The sequence below is a fragment of the Myiozetetes cayanensis genome, unplaced genomic scaffold (genome assembly GCF_022539395.1).
Source record: "Myiozetetes cayanensis isolate MyiCay16 unplaced genomic scaffold, myiCay2020 scf19, whole genome shotgun sequence".
Classification (NCBI taxonomy): Eukaryota; Metazoa; Chordata; class Aves; order Passeriformes; family Tyrannidae; genus Myiozetetes; species Myiozetetes cayanensis.
The window spans coordinates 1,999,699-2,021,389 of record NW_026087400.1 but is presented as its reverse complement, the minus strand read 5'-3'; the positions used below and the strand labels follow the sequence as shown (position 1 = coordinate 2,021,389).

The 21,691-nt window shown below is 53.3% G+C and overlaps 1 protein-coding gene across 2 annotated transcripts in view; it reads right to left on the bottom strand.

Moving 5' to 3' along the window:
- Positions 1-599: 599 nt before the first annotated feature.
- JPH2 (junctophilin 2) overlaps positions 600-21,691 on the bottom strand; it is a 31,331-nt gene continuing 10,239 nt past the window's right edge. For both annotated transcript variants that reach the window (XM_050313756.1, XM_050313755.1), the window contains 4 exons: positions 8,696-8,814; positions 4,739-5,499; positions 3,558-3,655; positions 600-3,085 (listed from right to left, as the gene is read on the bottom strand). In XM_050313756.1, coding sequence (XP_050169713.1) covers positions 3,575-3,655; positions 4,739-5,499; positions 8,696-8,814 — 961 coding nt within the window. In that variant the 3' untranslated portion in view covers positions 600-3,085; positions 3,558-3,574. The remainder of the gene's footprint in view (positions 3,086-3,557; positions 3,656-4,738; positions 5,500-8,695; positions 8,815-21,691) is intronic.

The following is a 21,691-nucleotide window of genomic DNA, read 5'->3' as shown; positions in this document are numbered from 1 at the left end:
TCCCTCCTCCCTCCTCCATAAATCACCCATCTGCCATCTCCCTGCCCCTCGGGTCTGGCTTTCCTCTCACTTGGGTTGTTTCAAGAGGCTGAGTGAGAGGATGGGTCACAGGCAAAGGAGAATCACTGCTGCCCAAACCCAGGAGGAATGTGGCACTGGAGGAGCAGCCAGTGACGCACAGCTTGGAGGAAACTTGGCAGCAGCCCTGGGGTCGGGAGGCAGCAAAGGGACCTGTCAGCAGCCACCTGCATGTCCTGGGCGGGCTTTGGGCCGGTGTCCTGCCTTTCCTCCTGGCCCAGGGCAACCTCTGCCAGGGGCCAGCACGATGGTGGCACACAGAGTGTGCTCAGAGAGCAGGGGGTGTCCTCAGACGGCTGCCACCAAACTCCTAAAGAGCAGTAAGTGAGAGCAGCTCTCCTTGCAAAGCACCCCCAGTCAGTACAAGAGTGCAATATTTTGAAATAGATAACTGGGAAAAAGCTGAAAAAAAACATCCAGGTGCCACCGGTGAAATTCTGCACCACTCTCTCCTTTAGGACTGAGTGAATGTGTCAACATAGAGAAGAACCTGCAGATTCCCCTGCAAAGATCCACATGGATAAAGTGAGCAGATAACTGTTTATTATTGCACGTAATCCAGCAGAACAACCGACAGAAAACTCCGGACAGTAGTACACAGATCGTAGTAAACAGCTTGCGAAATCTGTGCTGAAGGTATCTTTGTGTGAAGAGTGAAAGGTATCTGCATCTCTGTAAGACCTGAAAAGTATAACGCCATATCCTAGTCAGTTTTGAAAGCATGCAGTTTGAGGTAAATCTGGTATTTTGCATCTAAGGAAATGAAATCCCTAAGGGGCTCTCTCTCTGTGTGTATATATCCATACCTCAGTGCAATATGGATATAGTTATATGTCACATAAAAGCAAATCTACCACCTTTTCTCAGAAGGTTACTAGGAGGAAAGCACATTACTGAGTGCATATCACATGCATAAAAAATTGGGGGGGAGGGGGAATTACCTTAGCACTGCTGAAAAAGATCCATTTTTGTGCTTAGTGATAAATAAAAGCCCCTCAGGTCTCTGGATGGAAATTGTCTTGGTGGTGAATAAAAGCAGTTGGCATACTGAAACTGCAGAGCTGGCAAGTGAATGCCAGCAAACTGAGATAAAACCTCAAAGGCAGCAGAGCCTGGGGTTTGCAATACATTTATACTTAAGAAAAGAGGAAAAAAAAAAAAAAGAAAAGAAGCAAATTGCTACTAAGCTATGCTCTGTGGAAGCGTAGATGGTGCTGCACAGCTTTCTCAGGACTGGTACAGCCACATGGCTTTTAGGGATCACATTCACTTCTCCCACAGTTAACACCACGTATTTGCTACTGTGGCAAAGTTCCTGAGCTGAATAAGGTTAAAAAATAAAATTGGTTCACAAAGAAAAGTACTGAATTATTCTCACTCTCTTATGCCATAGCTAGAGTAGATAAATCGGGCAGGTTTTGCCCTGTGTCTCCAGTCAGTGTAAACCCCTGCATGTCTGCCACCCCATCTCTTGACCTTTGGAGCAGACTGGGCACCTGTTTTTTTCCTTAACCATCATTTCCCCATTTCTTCCAGTCCAACAAGGTTTTCCCACCCAGTCCTGTGCTGTGGGACTTCAGGATACACAGAGGTGCACAACCAACTATAAACAACATCTCCGATTATCTTAAAAAGGGATAGAAAATACACATTGCTCTTAAAAGAAAGAAAGAAACATGTCCAAGCACTCAGCCTCACACTAAACTGCAACTTCATCTGTGCCGACTTTCCAAGCTCGCACTGCTAAAGATCAGAGCAGATCATGGTGGAAAAATCTCCTTCCAAAGGTCACTCCCTGTCACAGCTTTGGGAAAATCGGTGCAAATCGCCCAGGCCTCAGCCTCGCACACACAACAGCTAGAACTGCCCACTGTACTCTGCCCCTGCTGACAGCCTGGATGCCTCCTATGTCTGAGCCCAGCACCCAAATACACTGGAGTCACTCGTGTCTCTGCACCTTTTTTCTGTCAGGAATAAGGTAACCTCTCCCACGACAGCCACCCTGCATCCTCTGGCTGGGAAGTCTGTTCTCTCCATGCAGTGAGAGCCCAGGGGGAGGAACCTGCAGGCATACAGAGGTATTTTCAGCAAGTACCTCCTTTTTACTGTAACTTGCAACATTTTCATTGACAAAAGGGGGTAAAGGGACCAATTCATCACACGTACTTCCTTTTCCCGTTACAGCGGGAAGCCACCAACTGCAAGACGCTTCTGTGCAGAGCACTGCTGGTGGCAGGAGGACACTCAGACGGTGCCTGCTCCCAAAACAGGCACCATCTCCACCCACAGCACCCCCACATGCACCAACAGCCTCGGATCCACCAGTCCCTCGCACCCCACCCGCGGCCCCGTCCGCGAAGCGCCGGCCGGCATGGGCAGGACTCGGGTTACACTTCAACAAGCCCAATTTCAACTTGCTCCCCCTCTCAGTCCTCCATACGTGGAAAATGACTCCAGGTGACGGCGGGGGCGGGGGAAAGGAAAAGACTTTTTGTTCATCCCTTTGGATGACTTCCAAGCACGGAGGGTGACATCGTCCACCCCTGGCCATGGCGCGGCTCTCAGGAGTCATTCTGGTTGCTTCATCTCCACGCCATGGATGAGAACCTTTGGAAAATCCCTGACACCGAGTCAGCCAGGGGAGTTACAAAACACATCAGTGTGCACGCATGAGACCTTCTCACTCGTTTTCCTACAGCTACAGATAAATCCCTCATCCCCGGCATGGCAGGACAGTTGATGGCTTTGGTGAGAATAATTTAAGGCAACTGCTATTTTATACAAAGAAGAGAAGGAGACCACAGTGCAGAAATCCTGGCTTTTCCTTGGTAGATTGCAGAGGCCAGCCACAGCCTGGGAGCAGGAGACTGAACCGATCTTCAGGTGCTCTCGTTTAAGGTTGATGTTTGCCGTGCAACCTTGGGATCTCAAGTCCTCCTCTTAGGTGTTTCCAGGTGGCTGAGCTTTAATCCCCGCCAAGGTCTGAGGTCTCCATCAGCAGCAACGCCTGTCCCAGACACAGATGAACAGGAGAGTCAAGGGGGAGCAAGACACACGACCAACACATAACTGCAGTTGGCTGCAAAGCTTTCACCTGCATGGTGAAATCAGACCCATCTCCCAGAAGGCCCCAGGAAGGCAGCCCAGTACCCTCACAGGGGCCTGGGAGGTGCCTCCTTGTGTTATGGCATGAGGCTCAAGGGTCATGTTCAGCCTTGATGGCAGATTTTTTTGAAATATTTGAGCCCAAGGTGACAGAAATCTTGTGCAAGCCCAGGACACATTCCTGTTTGTAGGAATCCCACAGGCAGGAGAGACCTCACAAGATTTTACTGCCACCAAATACAAATGGAAGACCTGAGCGAGCTCCAGATTAACCTTAATCTGACAGACATCTTAGCATGGGCAGTAAAGCGAGTCAATCCTAAAACATCCAGTGAGGTCTGTAATTGAGGGTAAAATCTTATTGCTCTTCTTACCTTGTTTGACAGGCTCATCATGTCAAAAAATGCACAAATAGGATGGCCAGACCAATGTTCAGTAAGATGACCATGCAGATCACGATTGTGTTAGGTCCCTGCAGAAAAAACCCAAAACAGAGTATTACACACCACAGCTCCAGCAGAGACAGATGCAGCTTCATTCTGCTGTTCAAAAATACCACAATCACACCCTCCTGACGCACTGAAATCTGGCACTTAACAACCAGCCTGAATTTCAAACTAAGGCAACGTTTATCAACCCCTATTCCTGCTTCTTCCCTGCAAACTCCTTTGAAGGAGACTAAATGAGGCTTTTTCTGAGGCTAAATCATATTAAAGGAGACCCCATCCACAGGCACATGAACTGCTGAGCCCGTGTCAAGCTACTCCTGCCAACTCCTTTCTGCACACACATGGCCCATGTTTGTAAAGTAGTCATTTTTAAGATGAACAAAAGCACCCATATGAGATCAGTACAATGCTCTAATTTCAGACTGAAATATTTCCAAGCTGGGCTTCTCTAAGGTCGCATCGGAACCATTCATGTCCAAAGGGCTGCGAGATGAGACTCAGTGGCCTAATAAAATGTCTGGGTTTCCAGATGCATTTGCTAACAGCAGAATTGAATTTCAGTGAGTATATTTTAAACCTGGGAAATCAGCTGGTGATTTGACACCACAGTTCAGCTCACGATGTGTCCCTAAGGCAAAAAAGTAAATGTAACAGATAAAAGAGAAACACACTAGATTTTTCTTCCCTGCTTCCCCCCGCCCCCCAACATTCAGATCAATGTTGGCTGGTAAAGGGGTGGGAAAAGGGGAGAAAAGTGTAAAACACGATTTGGGAGATGCCTGTTTTCCCCAAATTTTGAAATAGCGATGTGTCTGAAAGCCTATCTGCCCTGGTGCAGAGAGGAGGTCAAAACAGGAGGGTTATGAATGCCAGGCCCAGCATCTGGAGCAGGGCAGGCTGGGAAGGTGACAGGAGAGGGAACATCAAGGCTCTGCTCCAGCAAGTGCTGGGATCCCAAAAAGAGCCTCTGGGCACCACTCGGGGCCCGCTGCAGGCTCAGGTCTGTGGGCTCTGCATCTCTGTGGGTCCTGTCAGACCTCTTGGGGAACAATAAACAAAAGGCCAAGGCAGTTCCCTGGGGGACTCGCAGGGCTGCCCCACGTCACCTCTTCGCACTCCTCCACCTTCTGTGCTGCCACCACTGCTGCCGGGCTCCGCTTGGCCCCCGCCTTGGGCTCCGTCCGCCCCGGTGCCCTGGCCTCAGTCTTCCTGTCCTCAGCCCGGCCCGTGGGCCTGCGCTCGGGGCTGGGGCGCTGCTGCGGCTCCTTGGGCCGGGGCGGCTCCGGCTTGGCCTCCGCCACGGCCGCCGGCTTCTCCTCCCGCTCCTGCGGCGGGGCAGGGGTGCCCCCCCGGCGCTGAGGGTCCCCCCGGGGCTCCGGGGAGGGCGGCTCACGCTCGGGGAACTGCTCCTCCTCATAGTCCGTGGCGGGGGTGACCGGGGAGGTGCGGACGGCGTAGCTGTGGTAGCCCTTGAAGAGCTCGACGTCGGGCTCGAGCGCCATGCGCTGCAGCGGCCCGATCTCCATCTGCTCGGCGGGGCGGGCCCGGCCCCGCGAGGCCGGACGGGCCTCACCCTCGGGGGGCGCGGGGCTCCCGCCGCCCGCCTCGGCCCAGCTGCCCAGACGGAGGGCACCGTCCTGCCGGGCGGCCGCCTTGGCGCGCTTGGCCTCGGGAGGGGTGGCGGCGGGGCTGGGGGACGGGCTGGCGCGGCGCGGCGGCTCCTCGGGCTCGTGGAGCTGGGGGCTCTCGGGCGGCGTGGGGGGCGGCGGGGCTCCCTCGGGCCGCGGCGCCTCCTCCTCCATGTTGACCGCGTGCTCCGCGTTCTCGATGATCTCCTGCAGCAGCTTCCGCTTCTGGTACTCGGGGCCTGCGGAGAGAGGGGTTGGCGTGAGGAGTCGCCCCAGGGCTGGGGGACATCACGGCTTCGGCACCGGTGCCCCCAGCCCTGAGGGATTTGGGGGTCGCTGGGCGAGGGTCCAGGTTGGAGGCTGTGAGAAGGACACAAATAAGAGCCTGCTGCCAGGAGGGATTTCCTCCAGGAGCAGCCAGAGGCTCCAAGGCCCATCGTGTGCTTCCCTGGTTGGGAAGAGCCAAGCAGGAAGGAGCAGGTGGGGGAGCTACAGATGAGGGAAAAGAAACAGAGAAAATCTGCAGAGAAAATCTCGTGGTCACACAGATGGGTCATGCTGGGGCTAAAGAGGATGCCTGGCACCATCACACAAGGTGACTCAGGGCTTCAGGTTTCGTTCTGGCCTCACCTCTCATGCTGACTTGTGAATTCCTAGCAATGTTGCCTCACTTCAATTATTCACCTATCATTAAATCTTTTACTTCTTATTAACCTTAGGCAGTGTCTGCACAGCAAATTGCAGCCCAGCCTAAGTCTGGGGAAGTCAGCCAGAGCCTGACACTGAAGATACCCATCACGGTGGATGTCTGGCTGACCAAAATCCACCACTGAGCAACTGGGAATATCTTGTGGAATCACAACTCTGCGCAGTGTTCTGCATGCTGGGACATGTGCTGGGATAAGGGTCCTTGCACATCACCATGATGATCATAGCAAGTGAAAACTAGAACAGCATCATGCCCTTTATGGGCAGTGCAAGGTCACAAAGCAGCTGGTTTGAAAGCCAAGCACCTGCTTTGGCCTTATTCTGCTGAACTCCAGCGGTGCTGAGGGGTGCAGACCCACAGGGCTTGCTCCTGAACCACACTGATCCTGGAGCTGTGCCATCCATGGCTGCCTCAAGGCCCCTCCCCTTGTCTCCTCCACCCCAAGAACTAATACAGACAAGTCTGGTTGGGAAATTTGGCTTGGTGCTCCTTTCCCTCTAATAAATCAGGGGTATGATGTGCACACTGCTACCTTCCCCCCATGCAGGCAATGCCTCTGCTTGGAGGGACCGTGGGGAGAAGGAGGGCACTGATTTTATCTGCTCTGCCCTGCCTGCACCCTCCTGTCAATCAGCAGGTGACCCATTCAGGGCCATTTATTTCTGGCTGCCAGCAAGTTATTTGGAAGCTGTTTCAACAGTTGTTCAGGCTCTTCAAAAGAGGCTGCCTGCAGCTCCAGGCTCCTTGCTCTCTCACCCTGCTTTCTTCTCTTCCTGAATAATTCACACCAAAAACACAAAACAAAAAAAAACCAAAAAAAAAACAAAACAAACAAACAAACAAAAAAACCAAACCAAACCAAAAAAAAAAAAAAACCAACTGCCTGGAGTAGCACCACAGTCACCTCCTCACTTTCATCTCCCAGCACAACATTTCAGGAAGGACTTTGGCTTACATCCCTCTCCTCAAAGCTATTAGGGATGATACCCTAACTGAAATCCAGGGCTCAATACTCATCAGAGCTACGGGGCTTGCTGGGCAGGATTGCCTGTGCCAGACACAGCAGGGTCTATCTGCCAGGACAGCAGGGAGAAACACGGCTACAAACCACTGCTGGGCTCTCTTGGCTCTGTGGCCAGCAGCTCCCAGTCCTAGTAAAATCCAAGGGTGGACTATTGTCTGTTTGTTCACAGATAGTGCAGCCATGCAAGAAGAGACATCTGCCCTTGTTGTGCACTTTGGGAATTTGGAGATGTAAAAGAAGCAGCTTACAAGGCCTGGAGAGAGGCAGCCCAGGACCCAAGCGAGGCCCTGCATGACAGCAGCATCCAGCATCTGAGGAGCCAGAAGGGGAGGTCAGGCTGCCTCAAGCATTTTGCAGAGACCACTTCAACTGTCTCATTCAATCGCTGTGGGTGGAAAAAAATAATCCAGCTAGATGTCCAAAACCTCCCCTCAGGAATTCCAGTTTCCTTTGCCTCCGTGCTATAAATACCCCAGTGTGCAAAGGGTGAATGTGGAGCTGTGAGTGGCAGCTGGGAGGGCTTATGTGAGGATCAAGAGACGTTTAGCCATTGTTAAATGAAGTGCCACACGCTGGCTCATGCCCACGCAGGGGTGCTGAGGTGTTTCCCACTCAAAGCAGCTCCGATGGGCCTCGCTGGGCAGTGGGGAGGAACAGGCAGCCCTCCAGCACAGTGTCTCCCCAGCTGGTAGGTGCAGGGCAAGGTGGGAGTACAGGGAATTTAGGCAAATCTGTCAGCATGACGCTCCCCAGCCAAGTGCTGGCTGTGAGCTGTGCCCTGCTCCCACTGTGTGCCCTGTGCTGGGTGTACAGGAGATGCAGAGGCACCAAAATCAGAGCAGCAGCAGCATCTGTCAGGTTTTGCTGAGCAGGAGTCAACCTTTGGCTTCTAACCCCAGTTCTGCTGCTATGATAGTCCCTTGTGATCCTGCCTCAGCAACCATGGGGCACTCACTGCAGGCAACAGAGCCAGATAATAAGAAAGATGGGATGAAAATGTAGGCACTTGGAATCTTATTTTCTGCTCTGTTACTACCTTCCCTCTCTAGAAAGGAAAGTTTTCCAGGAAGAGCTAACTCAGTCTAGGGAAAGGTAATGGCATTCACAATGCTGCTTCTAATATTACACTTCCTATCTACTAATCCTCAGTGCTTGGTCTCACAGAAGGAACCTCCCAAGTGTTTGCCCAGCCGAATAATCAGCAGTGATGCTGACAAATAAAGAGTGAATCAGAGAAATAGTAATTTGCATTAGCTTCTTTCTTATAGGATATTACAGCTCCTAATTAGCAGAGTGTGATTGTGCCCTTATGTGTCGTGGGGCCCCACAGGACATGGGCTCGGGAGGCAATGTGCACAGCTGTTCCAAGAAAAAGCCACAAGGGATATATCTACAGGAGTGCTGCAAATAGCCCCAAGCTTGCTGCCTGTCCTGCCTGGAGTTCTGAGGGCTTTGGTGTGTGGAAAACCACGAGGAGAGGTTGAGGGACTGTGGGATTTTCCTCCAGGTAACACAGTGGGTAAAACAGGGGTGTAAGGAGGACAGCAAATTAGCCAGGGCAGGGGGCTGGCTAGAACTGAGCAAAGGAGGATTTAGGACAGACAGGAGGGTAACTTGTAGAGTTATAAAGTGGGTAAAGTATTTGAACAGATTCCCCAAGGAAATTGCAAAAACTCCTCTTAGAAAATGCCTCTGATCCTACCTGGCTGGTAGAAGTCTGGGGAGAGCTCCCTGGCCATCATTCTGGCTATGCCCGACTCGTTGTTGGCTGCCTGAGCTGCCTGCTCAGACCCCTCAGCCTTGGCTTTGGCATGAGCTGTCCTGCAGAGAGAAGAGGGGACAACAGTGAGCACCCTCTGAGCCAAGGCTGTCCCAGCTCGAGCACCAAACCCTGTCCAGCACCAAAATCAAAGCAGCCCATCCGGTATAACAGCACTCAGCATTTGCCCAGGAGAGCCAAAACTCGACACCCAAGGAGGAAAGACCAGATTTTCAGCAAGGAAGGGGCCCGGATGCTCAAGGATAAGGTGGGAAGGTTGCACAAGGGCACAGGGCAGGTGTGTTTGCAAATGTGAGCGTGTTTTTGTGTGGCAGTGAAGCAGCAGGTGCTGCTTGCTGCTGTGCTGCTCAGAGCAATGCCCAGAGCATCCCACAGGCATCTGTGGAGCATAAGGGGACAATATGTGGTGGCTGAACTCTGCTGTGCTGTCACCAGCCCGGAGCTGCTGCACCTCACCAGAGGCAGCGTGTTCCTGCCCCACACACCCCTAAGACACCTTTTACCCCAAATGTCCCTCCTGGAGCTCTCCAGCAAACAACACACATTGTCCAGGGGCTCCTTTACTCGTCCCAGCCCATGGGGCTGCTCTCATCAGTGTAGGAAAGACAGAGCTATTGCCTCTGTCCCATCTTGGCTCCCTGAGTCCTCTCCACTTCTTCCCGGCACATCTCCTCCTTGCTCCATAGGGCTGCAGGGCTCTGGGAGTTATTTTACTGGCCAGCTGTCGTATTCCTCACATGCCTCACGCTCGGGGCCCTGTGATCTTTTTGCTAAAAGCAGGGTGGCTTTACAGCCCAGCTGCTCAGTCTGGGAAGGAGCTGACTTCAAACAGCAAAGTTGCACCTTAAAAATAAGGGTGGGTGAAGCACCGTATATTCATCTGCTTTGTTCCACCCAGGGCTTACCAAGAGCTGCCTTCCCCATGCTCTCACTGTCAGGTTTGCCAAGGCTCCCCATAGCTCCCCTTTTACATACAAATCCACATATTTTTGTGTGGACAGTTAAGATAAGGAGTTATAGCATTCATCAAACACCAATTCACTCCGAATTACAATCTTTATTGTGGACTTAAGGTGTCTGATGAGCCCTTTTCAGACTCAGGTTGGTATTTGGTCATGTTTTAGGACCAAAAAAAGGAGGAAAAGATGCAGTTCTCATGCCTACAGTGAAAATGCTCCAGAGGAATGTTTGGACTGTTAGTCATGAAATCAGGATTAATTCTTCCCCATTAAACTGAGATGCAGTAGGCAGACAAGACTAGCTGTAGTCTGAATACTCAACAGGAGGAATGAAAAAGTGATAGAAATGCTGTTCTGAGAGCCTTAGAAGGGAGAAGATACACACATATGCCATTCTGAGTAGCTGCAAGGAAAGAACTAAAAGTGGGGCATCAATCCCAACTGACACAGGCAAGAGTGTGACTTGACAGGGAGCTGAAAACACTGTTCAGGGCCCTGCAATAGAGAAGAGGGTGTGGAGCTGCTGTGGCTCAGCCTATCCCTCCCTGGGATGACATCCCACTCCACTGGAGCCATGATTCACCTCCCTGCCCACACTCACACGTTATCTCCCCGCTTTCTCTGCAGGCTGGGCTGCCTGGGATTGCAGTCATTCTTGGTCTTTTTATCCAAAATTATTACAGCTCCTGACAAATCCAGAGACAAGACACGATGAGGCAGAAAACAGCATTTTTAAGCTGCTGCTCACAAGCAGGGGGTCTGAGCCAGCTCCAGACAGAGAGAGGCACCTCCTTTTTTGGTAGCAAATAATCAGCGTGATTAATTCCTCTATAATCTGGCAGGGGCCAAGGGGGATGTCTCTGTGCTCTCCCTGCCTGGGGGATCAGGACAGGCTGGGCACTCTGTGCCTGGGGCACACAGCCTGCCTGGAGCCAACCTCTGGGAACAGCCTTGCAAAGGGGGGACCCGGCTCCTCATCCCTGCAGGATGGGCTCCAGCCCCTGGCTTTGTCTTGGAGGATGAGATTCAGCACCAAGAGATAAAATTCTCCCTTCCAGTTGCTCGCTGAGCCGGGCAGATGCCGTCCTGACCAATTCCCAGGCAGACAATCAGCCAGCTGGCCCCAGCTGGGGGAGCAGCAGGCAGCTCCTGGCAAGTGCTTTCCTCAAAGTGGCTCCTCAAAAAAAGTAGTCTGGAAGTGGACTAGACGTGGGGTCTGCTCTCAGTAGTAAGGAGAGAGCGGGTGCAGATGGCTCCCACATGCTCAGCTCTCTCCCAGCATCTCGGAACAACACCAGAGAACAGCCTGGGAGTGTTGGAGTTACAAAGTAGCTCCCAGTTATGCTTTTCTCCTGGTGGACATTTGCTTTCCTCCAGAGAGGCTGCTGGGTGCTATTTGGCTGCTGTGGGGGGCTTGAGTACTGCAATTCCTGCAGGTAAAGAGATGGCAAGACCGAGGAGATGCCAGCCTGGGTTGCAGAGCCTGTGGTGAGACACTGTGGGCAGTGGGGAGCTGAGCCATCACTGCCAGCCACCGTGGCCCCAAGGCTGGAAGGGCTCTGCTGTGAGCCCTCCTGGGCACAGAGGGGTGTGAGGCCAGGGAGGCCACGGGGCACCTCCCAAGCTCCACACAGGAGCGGTGGGAAGAAGCTGAGCAGCAGAATTTTGGCATCCTGCACTGCCCAGGCACTGCGAGCCGCGTGGCAGCTTTGCCCAGCTCTCTCGCTCTGCAGGACACACCTGACCTCTGCTCCCACCTCCTTGCTTGTAAAGTCATCCAGAAGTGTTTGATTTGGAGGGACTACGGTCAGCACAGCTGCAGCTTCAAATCTGGCACCTCCAGCAGCCCACGTGCTGTCCCTGTCGGCATCCCAGGAGAGCACTGCTCTCCCAGCCAACAGGGATGCTGATGCCCCCTGTGCTGGGTCCCTCCACTGCTGAGATAATTTATTATGGCAGCAGCCAGGTGATGAACACTTGGCTTTCAGAGGCATGGCACAGCCTCTTCAGTACATCTCCCCTGGCTGTGCTGCACAGCCCCGGGGCACCAAGTGAAGGCAGAGCTGCTGCAACCCTCCAAAAACCCACGCTGAGGGCTTAATATCACTGTGACAAAGCCCAGCCTGGAGGAAAGGGCCCAGCCATAACAATAACATCTAACGGCCTCGAGTATTCCTGAATTTTTTATCTGCCTGGCTGGCAGTGCCTGGGAGCTCAACACAGAGGAAAACCTGGCTCTGGCAGCAAAGAAAGAGACAAACACCAGCTGCCCTGGGAAAGCACAGGGAGGTTTGAGGGTGATTTTTGAACCTCAGACATGAAACATGTAAAGGGAAAAATTTCTTCCAGGGTTAAAATCTTCTGAAAAAGCTGAATCAGCTTTTGCAAAGTGGAAATGCCAGCCTTTTATGATGTGAATGTAAATTTGATGTTTTTCAGGCAGCAATTAAACCAGGGCTAAACTTTTTTATTTACTGCTGGTTGTGCTGTCAGCTCCCAGCACCTCTGCAAGAAAGCAGCCCCTGCAAAAACCAGCAGAGCAGGAAGTCTTGAGATGGAGGAGGTCAGGGGGAAACTGAAACACAGTCCCATGGGTTTTAGAGGAGCAGAATTCAAGACTCCCGTTTCAAGGCAGCGCTGGAAAACGAGCCACAAACACTAAACACACCCAACCTGGGGGGATAAACACAAAGAAGGGCCTTTGCAAACCCCTAGCAGTGCTCCCTGTCCCAACCCAAGCAGTGCCACTGGGATGAACACTTCCCAGTTGCACCCTGAGCCACCTCCCTGGGCAGCGCTGTTAAAAATAGCTCCAGTGAATTCTTTGCAAGGAGGAGCAGCAGCCCTGAGCTGAGCTGAGTTGAGGGAGGCACGTGGGCAATGTCTGCAGCCCCTGTCCCAGCCCTGCTGCCGCTGCCTCCCGCCTGGCTCCCCGCGCCTGCCGCGCTTCACACCCCAGCGGGACGGGAGGGTTAAACGCATCTGCTGCTTTATTTGCTCCTCTGGCTCGCCTCTAGTGCTCCAATCATTTTTGTACTAGTGCAGGACAGAGAACTGCTCCTGTCCTTCCTGAAGCACTGCCTGGATCGTTCCTGTGGCTGCTGCTGCCATCCCCCGTGGACACCCGAGCCGCAGCTGAGCACCGCGCTAACAGGTGAGCCCCAAGCCCAGCCAGCGTGCCCGGCCCTTTGGACACTTTATGCTGTTTTGCACATCCACATTGGATTAGACTGTAAATGAGATCGGAATTAGCAGAGAATACTGCAAATACCAGACGGGGTTGGGGTGCCTGCAGGTGCAGCAATGACCTTGCTGCTAGAAATAGGGCGAGAGCTCAGCTCTCTGCCCAAACTGTTCACATTTGCTTATGAAGGGAATGACAGACCTGTCCAGAACTGTCCTTCCTTCTCCAGGGTCTCCTTCCTCCCACTGATACAGCAAACCCTGAGCAAGGACCACCTGAACACCTCTCCAACCCAACCCATTGCACGATTCTTGCCATTCCTGGTATCGTGAGCTGTCAAAAAGACAAAGAAACAAATGTAATTCATCACTCAGCTCTAGGAAGTGAGACTTCTGCTGAACTCCCCTCTCCTGGAAACTAACTTTTCCACTCCCAGCCAAATCCCTGCTCCAGCATCCAGCAGGAATCATTTTGTCCTTCTGAAGAAACTTGAGATAGCAGTTTGTGTTGGCAGGAATGTTTGCAGCACTCAGAAGGGATAGAGGGAAGGCTGCAGAAGTGTTTTTGGTGATGGCAACCAATCCTTTCTGTGTTCACAGTCATGAAGGGCGAGAGAGCACAGACCTGACCAGCACACACCTTTGCTGAGGCTGGGACTGGATGACCTTTAAAGCTCCCTTCTAACCCAGACAATTCTATGATTCTACATCCTGACCAGGACAGAACTTTCTGGCTTCTCCATTTTCTGCCCTGTCTTTGGACTTGTGTCACCTTTAGGGCTGGAGCATCCTTTTCTTCCTGCTTAGTCCCAATCCATCTGGACCTTTGTGTCTCTCCCTCTGCATGCATGCAGATACCTGCAAAACTCTGCTACCCTCATTTACCTGGAACCAGCCCATGGGACTTGGACTCTGACATCCCTGGGATGCATGAGCCTTTGCTCCTTTATAATATGGACTCTTCAAGTTGTGATCTAAATTGTGAAATCAGCATAAATCAACACAACTTGCTTCCTAAAGAAAACACCTCCATACTGCTTCAAACAGAAATCCAAAAAGAGAAGCCATCCTGACCTTGCAGAGCAGCTCAGAGATGCCCCAGGCTTTTCACTCTCGGTACCAGCACTTACACAGAAGTGGTGGCACTTTGTATGTACCTGCCCAGGCTACTTAGCTGGATAAATCAGAGCTTTTCTCCTTCCTTCCACAGAAAGGGCAAGGCCAGGCCATTCAGCCAGGAGAAAAGCATCCTTTCCTGTGCAGTGCTGCTGGAGCACAGGCCTGCCAGAGCTGCCTGCCACCCAACGAGCTCAGCACGCGTTAGCCTTTATGATTACTCCGTGAATTTTTAAAATACCGAAATGTTATCCTTAGCTCTAAATAGCTCCGGGCCACTTGCATCTTTCACCGAGGGATACTTCCCCTTGGAACAGTTAAAGTGACATTAATCTTAGGGCAGACAGATCTGCAGCTGTCTCCAATAAGACGACAACCTGCACGCACCCCAGCCCCGCGCACGGGAGATTTGCCCAGTTAATCTGTGCCACCCCGGGAGCGAGAGCGGCCCTCAGGGCTGGGCTGTGCCAGCCTGCACGGGAGCCCACGGGCTGTGAGGAGCTGGGGGCGCTGGCACAGAGCACAGCTGCTCTCTGGTTCCCCCACAGCCCCGGGATGCCAGGCAGCAGCTGCCTGGAGCCGGCTCTAAATGGAGCAGAGCAAGCCAGAGCCTGCCGGCTCCAGGGGCCACCAGGACAGCACCGTGGCACAGGGACACTGCCCTGGCCTCGGACAGGCAGCACAGGCAGCTCCTCACTCTGTTGGAGCCCGTCCTGCCTGCACAGCCAGGCTCAGAGCGGCTCATAAGAGCATCCACTGAGATATCTTTGGGCAAAAGGGTGATTTGCAGCTGCCAGCTGGACCCCTTCCTCCTACCCCTGGATTTCAGGTCTGCTGTCCTGCCTGCTGCCCTGGGTGCAGATGAAAAGGAGCTCCCAGAGCAGCACAGCCTTGGGGCCATGCACAAATGCCACTGATTTATCCCACCTTCCAACCACTCCATTACCAAAGGGGCTCAGTTCTGGGCACCCAGATTTAATTGGGCACCACTGTAAGATCAAAGCAGCCAGGTTATCCCACTGACAGCACACCAGAACATCTTCACAGCACACATGCAATCAGGGTCTTCCAGCCTTTCCACCCCTGTGTGCTCCTGCCTCCCTGCCTGTACCTGCACTGCACCCTGCCCTGCCCTTGGAAGTCCCACTTCCAAGAAAACATCAGGGATGCAGCAGTCATTTGTTTCAAGGGAACCCAGCCTCACCCAGGAGCTCCTGCAGAGGCCCAAGCTCTGCCAAACAGATGGATCCATAAAGTGAGTGTGTTTTACTCGACTGTCAGGTCCACCAGAGCTAAAATGGGTCAGAAAGTCTGTGTTTTCACTCTAAGCACCTGCAGCTCCCAGGCACCTGCACCCAAGGCTGCTGAGGGAACGCAGGTGGATGGGACACCAGGTCCCTCCTGGTGGCCACTGAAGGCTCATCAGGCTTTGCAGGAGCAAAATGAAAAATCTTGGGACTCAGAAAGCCAAAGGGTTCTGGCTCAGCACCAGGATAAGCTGAAAAAATTGCTCCTCCTCCAGGAGGAGGGAGGGTTTCTTTATCACTGGTTTTCTGTTTTAATTGGACATTTTACTTAAATATTGTTTCTTTTTCAAGATAAGCCTGTTTCAAATTCCACTGAGATGATGATAACCTCTGAGCAAAGCCTGATTGAATCCGCTGATTTTAAAGCCCTGCTCCCTGCCGGCTGATTCCAGGCATTTGGATGGGAGTCAGAGCCTTCCTGCTCCACGCAGCACCAGATCAGCTGAAGGAGAAGCTATCGTTTTCCACAGTCCTTTTTGCAGATTAAAGTCACACTTCATTTTTCCCTTTCTGTGTGTGTGTAAGCTTTTGAGATAAGGATTTCCCACAAGGTCGGAATGAACAGCCCATCAATTCCACTTTCCCTGCCTGGCTTGGTATCAGAGTCGTAGCCATCCCTGGGGTTGGCATCCTGCCATCCCAGCTCTGCTCCTCTTGAGGGGATCCCTGCAAGCCAGAGCCTCTCCTGCTTCAACCCCGATAACCCGGGAAGCCCTGGGGAGAGCAGTTTGCTGCCCAGCAGATGCTTTCTCCTTGGAGCTACTAAAAGTGCACGTTCCCTCTTACCCTAATAGGGCATGAAAGTGCCTGAAGAAATTCTTGTGAGGCGGGTGGAAAACAGATAAAGCTCCTCTGGAGTCCGAACGCATCTCGGCGTAAGGAGCAGGGTGGGCCAAAAATGTGTCAGTGCTGGAAGCGCAGCCAGCCCGGGCTGGGGATGGGGCTGTTCCAGGAGGGGGCTCAAAGAAAGGGGTGAAGGCATCTCAGCATCACTCACCCAACCCTGAACCCCTCCAGCCCACACATGGGGGGGACACACTGCGGGGGTCTCACAGCTGGGGTGGGTGTCTGATCCTGGCTCGCTGTCCCCAAGGCCACACGGGAGCAGGGATGGAGAGGAGCTCACCCACACCCAGAAGCCCTCTCCCTGCATGGCTCCAGTGTCCAGGTGGGATGAGGGTCAGGAGAGGTTTGAAAAGGGCAGTACTTGTGCAGAGCTGGAGGCTGCTGTGCCACAAAGAAAGTGGGAGAGTCCCAGCCCCGGCTGGTGCGGAAATAGATGCCACCAACTGGGTTTCTGTCTACCAAGAGTGATGAAACAAGATTATTCTCTTTATAAACACACTGAGCTCTGTGAGAAAGGTCTTTGCTGGGACAGCAGGACCAAGGAACGTCCCCTCACTGCTGTGTCCTGGCCCTCAGCTGTAGCAGGAGCCACCTGGCTGCCCGTGTCTCTCCCTGCTCACGTGTGCACTGGCTCTCTCTGAGCCCTGCCTGTGGGAGCACCGAGGTGCAGATTCCCACTGTGGGGGCTGTTGGGCAGCCAGAATTCCTGGGCCAGCCAGAATACCCAGCCATCGAGGACCTGTCCTCAGCTCAGGCCACTCCACTGCCTACAGGGGTGGTTGCACCTTACTGGGAGTGAGCTTTGCCCTGCACCCCATGGGGAGGTGAGGGGTAGTCTTGTCCCACCTCTTCACCTGATGCACTTGTGTTTTAAGAGAGGTCAGGCTGTGACATCCTTGGTGTCTGATCATACAGCTGCAGAAATGCTGCTCCCAGCTCCTGTGTCCCTCCCTGGCAGCTCCCACTTGGAGACAAATCACAGCCAACAACCCACCTGGGGTCAGGACAAGCTCTGCCCATCTCCTGCCTGCTGCTGCCTCCTCGTTACATGTCCATCCATCACACAGAGGTGTGGAGTCCCAGAGCAAAGACACCTTGAGAGCAGAGGAGCAGTGAGCCCTCCTGGCAGGGGCTGCCTCAAACCACTGCTGCTGCCTGCCCTTCCATGGTGGCCATGAGCATCCTGCCCTCTGGGGGTCTGGGAATGTGCTGAACTCCTGAAGTGTCTAATGCCTGTGCCACTGGCCAAAAGCCTCAGGAAAGCAGAAATCAATGCATGCTTTAAAAAAAACCAAACTCCTAAAACTTTCAGAGCAAACCCCAAGCCTGATTCAACAGACCCAAAATCCCAGATGTGAAATCCGGCCTCGGGGAAGCTGAGCTGTGCTGTCAGCCCTAGGAGGGCCGAGGCCACCGCGGCCACCAGTCCAGCCCAGCTCTGCGCTGGACACGCACTGTGCCTCACCAAAAGGTGCCTCTTGAAGACATCCCTTGGCACCTTGAACCCCCGAGAGCAGTGGGGCCACGGGCAGGAGCTCGCTGTGCCAAATAAAGCACCTTCTTGGTGGGGCTGTGAGGCCGAACCCCAGCGGCGTGGGCTGCCACGGCCTCGGCTCAGCTGTCGCGCTGGGCCGATAAAGCCCTGCTCTGCCTGCCCTTATTTAGTCAGGAGCCTGTGCTGACTGCAGCGATTTCAGGACGTCATTTGCACCACACACCCGCGTTCCCCAAGGAGACGCTCGCTGCTGCCCGGCCACGCAGCCTGGAAATGCTGAGCACAGGGAGACGGCGGCAGCGCCGCCGGGAATGCGGCCGGGCAGGGGAGCTTTGGAAAGCGATACGGGAGCCGTGGAGCACTCCTGTTATTTGAAGGGAGAGCTGAGATGTGCCCCAAAGCCATGGGGACAGACAGAAAACCGACTTAGGCTTCAAAGCCAGGCAGCAGCTCACGCTGTGAACGATGCCCGTGTGTCACTGCCGGGGAAGCCGATGTGATTCCTGACACCGGGAGCCCTGCGGTGCTTCCACACAGCCCAGGCTCACCAGGGTGAGCAAACCCTACTTAATCAGGAATTGGCGCCCCACGCTTCAGAGTGCAGTCCAGAAATTCTTACAGGTATCTACAGATATTACATTAAAACAAAAACTAATCCAAGATGTATTCATTTGTAGTTGTACTCTCCAGGCATAAACCCCTCAGGGGCTTCAGAGCCAGCACCCGATGACAAAAGGGTGAAGCACAGCAGCCATTATTGCCTCTACTATCTTGCCTTCCTATTGATCCTGTGACACCTGGCAGATACATCTGAGGTGTTATTGCCAGGACGTGCATCCGTCAGAGGATCTCAGAGCTTGGCCAGGCCCGTGCCCTGCAGGACACATGGCCAAGTCCCTCCATTGACTTCAGTCCAAGTCACCGGGAAGCACAACCACATGCAGAGGCAGAGCACGTCAGACACTGCTGCAGTGGGACAGAGGTGGGATTTGCAGTATTTACACTCGGTTTGTCCCCCAAAAGCACCACTGAGAAGGAAAACCCCTGTATGAGCTGCCCAGCTAGTGAGCACACAGTTTTCAAAAAATCAAAGATTGCCCCTACAGCCAAGTCCTGCCCTTACTCTTGCTTTATTTTATTCTATTTTGTTGTGAAGAGATGAAAACTGACCATTTTCATGCTCCTTCTCCCTGTACTCAGTGGGACCATCCTCCCCATGGGATAGGCAAGCACACACTGCTCCCCAGGCACCCAGAAAACTCCCACTGCACACCTCAGGATGGCTCTGAACTGCCTCACTCACAGCTGGGTGGTGGCTGCCCCCTCCTCACTGTCCTCCAGCCAGTTTGTCTCCTTGGCTGTGATCCCAGGCCCTCACTGCATTTCCCATCCACCCCAACACTTTTTCAATTAGCAGGGCAGAGAGTGGAGAGACACAGCAGGTACCTTCACCCTGCACCTCGGGAACAGCTGTGCTCCAGTTCTGATGGGAATCCCTTGGGATCACAGCAGGACAAGCCCTGGAGCACCAGCAGAGCTAATGAACACTAAAACTGTGCTAAAACCCCAACGTCCATTCGTGTTACCCCTGGGCAGGGAGAAAGCCACGTCTGCTGCCTGCCACAGAGGCTGCCCTCCAAGATGGCTCTTTCCCAAAGTGCCAGCAGCCTGGGCAAGGATTCATACCTCAGCTTCCATCAGCTCCATCCCAGTACCTGATCCCCAGTGCTGCCAATAGACATGCCCAGGGTTTGTATCTGAGCAGCACCAAGAGATCTTGCCTGGGGTAGAGCTGGCTGACCTGGGTGGGCTGCTCAGGACAGCAGGACCCTATGCCAGATGATTTTTCACATTTTGAAAGAATGAAAAACGGAATGGGGAAAAAAAAAAAAATCACTGTTCCCTCCGCTGACCGTGAGATGATGTCCTCAGCTTCTTGCACAATGGGGAAAGCAGCTGGATTGCTGACCCAGGGGGTTCAGGAGGGAGCTGAGGAGGCCAGGACAGCGCTGCTGGGGCAGGACAGGCAGCAGGGCAGGCAGTAGCTGGCACTGCCCACGGCACCAGCTGGCAGGTGGGACTGGAGCTGTGAAGCAGCCTGGCACCTCAGACACTCCTGGAGTGGAAATGGGACAGGGAGGGCTCGGTGACCACACTGACCATCATCCCTGGCAGCCCCAGGCAGGGCTCCCATCTCTGCTGCCCACAGAGCACCCCCAGAGCTGGGCACGTGCCCGGCATTCCTGCGGTGCAACTGGCCGAGGCAGCTTCCAGCCCCTGGGCTTGTTTTCCCCAGGATTTCTATCCCTAAAGAGCCTTTTATGGTGCAAAAGGGAGAAATCTGGTCTTCTCCTGACATTTCACCCCCAGACAACAGAAGGCTGGATGTTACTTTAGCTCTTTATTGCGAGGGGCTCCCCTGAGTGTCAGAAGCAAATGAAACTCAAACATTCACGTACAATGGCACAGGCATGCAGGGAGAGCTGGGAATCTGCACAGCCTGCTGTGTCCTTCCAGTTAATTCTTACTTACAATCTAACCTACAGATAGGCCACGTCTTCCCCCAGAAAGGGATTAGTGTAGCCTCAAAGGCATTTTTGTGGGTAAAGTTCACACTGCAATCAGAGGAGAAACATAAATGCTCCATCCAGAAAACCCCACCTCGCAGTGACGAGCTCGGGCGATGCTAATGATAGTGCAGCCCCTCTATAAACTGCAATAATGCATTTTCACAATCTCTCTGCAATTACTCTGTCCTAAGTGTGGAAACTGAGGAAAGGTTCAAGGCCAAAGCAAAAGTCAGGGGCAGAGCTGGGGACAACCTAAGGACCCTCTCGGGACAAAATTCTCTGTATTTACTCTCAACCCCAAAACTGAGCTGAAGGGGGGAGCGAGGAGAGCACAAGTCAGATTTACAAGAGACATCAAGTAGAGAGAGTGGCTCTGCCCAGAGCAACATACACCAGAAATAAACACTGAGTAATAGTTTAGAGGATGGAGGAGCCTGAACTCTCTCTCAGTGGCTCCACCTCAGCTGCAAGCAGTGCCACAGGAACGGCACTGGGGTTCCACAGTGGCAGGGAGCACAGCAACCCCTTCCCTGCCCCAGCAGCCACACCACTGCAGGGTCTGATAGCCCAGGACTCCCGGGAGGAAACCGGCTCTCACATCTTATTTCCTCCAGCTCCAAGGTTTCCTTAATAGGAAATCATTCCCCGGCTGCACTGGGGAGGGATGCAGTCCCCGCCAGGGCAGCGGGCGCATTCCAGCCCCTGATGGAAAACACTGCAGAGCCGCTTTTGATCCAAAGTGTAAATAGTGTATAATAAAAAGAGGTTTGTGTAAACCGGCCAAGCTCTCGGGGAGCGGCGTTTGCAGCTCCAGCCCCCTCATCCACGCCGCATCCACACGCTTTTCCCGGGCACGGCGGGGCTGGTGTTGGGCTGAGCTCGCCCTGCCAGGAGGATCCAGAGGGCCCCACGCTGCCCCAGCCTGTTATTTTTATCCTAGCTAGCCCTGCACGGAGCTTCACTTGCAGTCCTGCTGGGTTTCCTCCACCACTCTTTGAGGCAACTGTGTTTTGCTACAAAATCTCAGCCACGCTCCCCACAAAGCTCCGGAGCAGAAACGGCGGCTGGGAGAGTAAAGCTGGGGTTCCTTGGAGGGGAGGGATGGGGTTTGGGAAGAGGTGTCCTCCTTGCTTATTTCCCCTCTCTGCTTGCTAATGAAGTCACTGATAATTAAACAGGAATTAAAAGGAGTGAGACAGGACAGATGTGGAGATGCAGCCATCACCCAGCAGCTGAGCAAAGCCTCTAAGTGGGGAGGTTTTGATGGAGAGGCCAGGTGAAACCCCAAGATGTGTTACAACCCCATTTACCCAAGGAAAAGAAGAGGAAGGCTGCAATCCTGCCTCACAGATCTCTGGTCTTTGCCAGGTGGGCTCTGAGACTTGCAGGAATCCTGCAGGAGGAGGAGCATGCTGCCAACACAGCTTGGACATAGGCAGGGA